This window comes from Sinocyclocheilus rhinocerous, unplaced genomic scaffold (genome assembly GCF_001515625.1).
Source record: "Sinocyclocheilus rhinocerous isolate Xijiao unplaced genomic scaffold, SAMN03320098_v1.1 scaffold3676, whole genome shotgun sequence".
NCBI lineage: Eukaryota > Metazoa > Chordata > Actinopteri > Cypriniformes > Cyprinidae > Sinocyclocheilus > Sinocyclocheilus rhinocerous.
The window spans coordinates 103,795-109,168 of record NW_015650689.1 but is presented as its reverse complement, the minus strand read 5'-3'; the positions used below and the strand labels follow the sequence as shown (position 1 = coordinate 109,168).

The following is a 5,374-nucleotide window of genomic DNA, read 5'->3' as shown; positions in this document are numbered from 1 at the left end:
TATTACCAATAACTTAAATGTGAACAACTTAAAATGTGCTTAGATACAAAATTATATTTATACATTTCTCATAAAAAATTTCTTTTTTTTTTTTTTTTTTAACAAAATGTATCAAATTTATCTTACTATAAATACCATTTATCTGCTTAGCGTTGTTTTTTTAGTCAGTCAATCTATACAGCTTTTCTTGTTTAAATGAGTTCATAATAAGCATTTGGCTCGAAGTGTACTGTTACATATAGTGTCGTTTCTGAACTTTAATGCGTTTAAGAGTCACTGACTGGCAGCTTTTGGCTGGTATATCGCTCTGAAACATAATGCAAAATAGCAAGATCCAGTCTGATTGGCCGTCTTTACACAACGCAAGTCAACAACTGCCAGGAAGCAATGTCGCTTATAGAACGACTTTGAGAGAAAGCGATTTAAAGAGCTTGATCCGAGCTTACAGTGCGTGAACAGACGTCCTTGAACACACCTGCACTTTCCTGTGGATTCAGCTCGACCTGCCTGTAAACAGTGATGAGTACCTGAGCGCCGACCCAGCGCTGCCCCTGGAAGCTCTGAGCGCTGCTCATCTGATCCAGCAGCGCGTCTTTGACGAGGATGGAGACGGCGCGCAGGATGAAGGAGCCGAACAGATTCATGTGGATGTTGTTCCTCATGCAGTGCAGCTTCCTGTGGGAATGTGAACACTGATTTATGTGTGATCAGCATATGCAATCTGGATTACGTAATCAAGTTACACAAATTAAACACTTAGTAGATTATAATGAATTTTAGAATACCTGTAATCAGACTACAGTTACTTTTTTTCGACTACAAAACCCCCGGTTCAGGAAACCCTGGCATAATGTCATGTTTAATACACTTCAATGCTGTTGATAACAAAGAATGGAATACAGTTTCTTTCTCTTTGTATTTTTATATCAATATGGTACGAGATTATCCTATTCAAATCAATGTGACAGGTTAAAAGTAGTCTAAAAGTAATCAAAACATAATCCGATTATATTAGCTAAAATGTGTAATGTAATCGATTAGATTACTAGCTACAGCTTTCATGATGTAATTTGTACTGAGTGCTGAAGTACAGTGTGTGGTGAGGTCCGTGTGTTTGGTAGATGCTGCATTCACCTGAAGCTGATCAGGATGGCCAGCGCGAGAGTCAGTGCTGCCAGAGACAGCGAGTATCCCACGGTGTACATGACTCTGAACTTACTGAGGATCTGACCGTACTGCTTCTGCACACAGACAGAGAGAGAGAGAGAGAGAGAGAGAGAGAGAGGGAGAGAGAGAGGGAGAGAGAGTCAGCCAAGTGTTAGCTTAATCGCTCAAAAACATCATCAAGTCATTAAACACATGGCTCACCTGTCCTGGGTCATCCTGCTCACACTCGCTGGTGTTTTTCCCATGAGCCCATCTGCTGTCAGTGCCGCACACGCGGTAAACCAGCCCCTGATGAACTGCTCACACACACAAACACAGCGCGAGACTCGCGGATTAGCATTCTATTGATTTCTTAAACTGCAACATCTGCATACAAAGTGTGCATGTACACACTAGATTTTATGAATGTTAAAGAGATCATTGTTGTTATTGCAAACTAAAACTATTAAAAAGTTCCTGTTTTGGGAACTGAAATAAAGCTGAGCTAAAAATAAACACATTTGATGAAAAATGTAAAAACTTAGAAAATTAGAAATGTTGCTTGGGCAACTGACTGAAATAAAATAAGTTTAAGTACTAAAACTAACAGTAAAATAAAAATATTTGTTTTAATAAATAAAAAATGAAGCCACATAAGAAAATCACTCAAACTAAAATGAAAAATAACAATAAAAGCTAATTTAAAATATGAATTCATACTATAATATTATATAAATACAACAAATGCATATAAATAAATTACAACACAACTCCTTGTTCAAGCTCTTGTTCTATCCAGGCTGGAGTATTGCAATGCTCTCTTGGCAGGTCTTCTAGCCACTTCTATCAAACCTCTACAATTAATCCAAAATGCCGCTGCAAGATTAATCTTTAATGAACCGAAAAGAACGCATGTCACACCTCTGTTCATCAATTTGCACTGGCTACCAGTAGCTGCTCGCATTAAATTCAAGGCATTAATGTTTGCCTACAAAACCACCCCTTTACCTAAATTCATTACTTCAGAGTTATGTACCCTCTAGAAGCTTGCGTTCTGCAAGTGAACGACGTATTATTGTGCCATCTCAAAGAGACACAAAATCACTATCACAGACTTTTTCACTAACACTTGTGAGCTCGGAGTGTTTGCTCTCCCCATGCTTACTCAAACCCTTATTGAGGAACATTGCTGTTCTACAACGTGTACTGCGTTAGGCTAACCGAGACTTTTTTGTTAGTTTTTATTGTCCTTATTGTCCTCATTTGTAAGTCGCTTTGGATAAAAGCGTCTGCTAAATTACTAAATAAATAAATAAAATAAATAAAATAAATAAAATAAATAAAATAAATATTAAAATAACACTGAAGCAAATCAAATTACTTTTATTAAAACTAATACAAGTTACAAAAGCACATAACACATAACTTCTAAAAGCTAATTCTAAATATTAGTAAATACTAATATAAATAATACTATTATAACACTGGAGATCATGTTGCATATTCATATAAAGATAAGAGTATATGCAGGTAAAAATATGTTTTAATTCACATCATGTCATTAAAGCAGTGTTATCTGAGCATAATTTAGACACTATAAATGTATACAAAATATTTTTAATTAGTTTTTATTCTTGTATTGTCCATTTTCATTTTAACTTTTTTTGTAATTTCTTTCTTTTTTTTGGTTATTGTATTTTTATATGCCTTTATAGTTTCTGTTTCATTTATTCATTTATTTATTTATTTTTTTTCATTTTCATTGTTAGTAATTTTAGTATACATCAAGTTGCTTTGGCAGTTTACTTTTTTAACTTATTTTTTAATTCATAATTACATTTTTTCAGACTATTTCAGTTTATTTTATCTCAGCGAGAGTTTATTTCAAGTAACTTAATTTTTCTTTTTAAGTTTTAGTTTTAATTAACTACAATAACCATGTAATAACAACTGTCCTTTTCTAGCATGTCAGCAGTCTTACTAGTGTTTTTTATGTTAAATATTCATGCTGTAGGTTGACTGCTAGCAATGAGCTGATATAACCTGTTAAGAGTTGAGATTTAATTCCTCTGTCTTATCAAGACAAAAGACATTTCTCTTGGGTGCAAGTCATGAGGAGTGTGAGGAGGACGGTGCATCTGAAGTGAGAACTGTAGAGTGTGTGACTGTTACACGAGAGCATCTGAGAGCGTGAACCTGAGCGCTGGTTTGGTGGAATCTGTCATTAAAAACCCTTCATGTCTTAAATGACTCCCGGATGGCATGCAGCGTTTGCAGGTCGGTTGAAAGCACTTATTTATTTCAGCAGTCTGACAGGTAAGTGAGACCATCGCCGATCTGCTCACAGCATATGTTAAATTCCATCTTCAGGAGTTAAAAATGCACTGATGTGTTACTTATATTTCTCTGCAACCGTGTCCTGAAGCGCTGCATTACTGTAAATCATCCTGTCACAGTAAGTTCAGCTCTGACATGCGTTTCATTCGGACAGATAACACAATCAATTTCACTTGCTTTCACTGTACTTTGTAAAGCATGCATTATAAAGAAGAATATTAATAACCCATGATGGTTTTTATCAAAGCATGTTGCGTGTCAAAAAGTTTTAGGGTTGAAGGTCAGAGCAAAAGTGCATCATAACGGCCCTATCTAGCAAATATCATCACACCACATTATTTACAGTCAATATTATTGAATAACTGAAAAATGCATTGTCTAAACTCTTTAACAAAGATGAGAGAGCCTATCCAGCTCTAATAAAGACTGTAAGAACAACTTAGTTCAGCCTGATCAAACACTTTTATGATATCAAATCAATTATGATTTCCCACTTATTCAATTATTTCGTAAATTATTTCTTTTATGATATCAAATCAATTATGATTTCCCACTTATTCAATTATTTCGTAAATTATTTATAAAAAAAAAAAAATGCATTGACACAGAAAGCATGGCATTTTGAATGTCAATATGTTAATAAAGCATGTCTTATATTCATATAATTTATATTATAAATAAATATATTTAATATATAAACAAAATATTTTTCTGAAATGTATACATGCATGTATGCATGCAATATACACAGTACACACACATATATTGTGTAAACAAAAAACTTTTATTTTGGATGCGATTAATCGCGATTAATCGTTTGACAGCACTAGAATTAATATTTTTATTCAGCAAGGACGCATTAAATTGATCATAAGAGACATTTATAATGTTCAAATAACTACTTTTCTTTATCTGTTTACCCTTAAAAAATAAAATGTATCACAGTTTCCACAGAAATATTGGGCAGCACAACTGTTTTCAACATTGATAATAATCAGAAATGTTTCTTGAGCAGCAAATCAGCATATTAGAATGATTTCTGAAGATCATGTGACACTGAAGACTGGAGTAATGATGCTGAAAATATAGCTTTGATCACAGAAATAAATAATATTTATTCCAGATATTCACATAGAAAACAGCTATTTTAAATCATAATAATGTGTCACATTTTTAACGCATTTTTATCAAATGAATCAGAAAAGACTCAAAAACATAAAAGCCCCTACTAACCCCAAATGTGTGAAGGCTAGCGTGTGGAGTGAGAGCTCGTGCTGTTGTTTTCACCTGAGTGTTTGCGGTCAGTGTGAAGAGGACCAGCAGCAGACAGACGGACATTCCTCACTGCAGCTCATCACTCGCTCTTCATCACACCACCTGCAGAAACACACACACCACCCGTCTCTGAAGCGCATTTCATCACGCTGAATTCAGCACCATCATGACCGAGTGGCTGCCAGTGCATCGCTATGCGGTTTCAGTGATCTTTAGGTCGTTTTTCAGCTGAGGCGTCATTATCCATCACTGAGGGTCTGGTTGAGATGGATGTGAAATTTGTTCAGTCACATTTAGCTCAGTTTTCTGTGAGAGTTATGAATTAAACTGGTTCCTCCATCATTGGTTTCTCCTGACAGAATCGTCCGCAATCATTATCATCAGGAACAGACTCCTACAGCGAGTGCGTGCTATGAGTAAACTCCTATTTTGGCCGAATCTCTGCGAAGCTTTCGGAGCGGAAGAGATTTACTCAGATTTCCCACACTGACATTCCTCTGGTAACATGCCATCGTACCACACACACACACACGCACACACACACACACACACACACACAGACACAGACACAGACACAGACAGACAGACAGACAGACAGACAAACACAAACACACAC

General features: G+C 35.5%; 1 protein-coding gene across 1 annotated transcript in view; it reads right to left on the bottom strand.

Annotated features, from left to right (window-relative positions):
• The window catches only part of LOC107712052 (glucagon receptor-like), a 20,377-nt gene that overhangs the window by 11,638 nt on the left and 3,365 nt on the right, over positions 1–5,374 (bottom strand). Inside the window, exons 2-4 of the mRNA XM_016517179.1 lie at positions 1,369–1,463; positions 1,135–1,241; positions 528–675 (exon numbers count right to left, since the gene is read on the bottom strand). Coding sequence (XP_016372665.1) covers positions 528–675; positions 1,135–1,241; positions 1,369–1,463 — 350 coding nt within the window. The remainder of the gene's footprint in view (positions 1–527; positions 676–1,134; positions 1,242–1,368; positions 1,464–5,374) is intronic.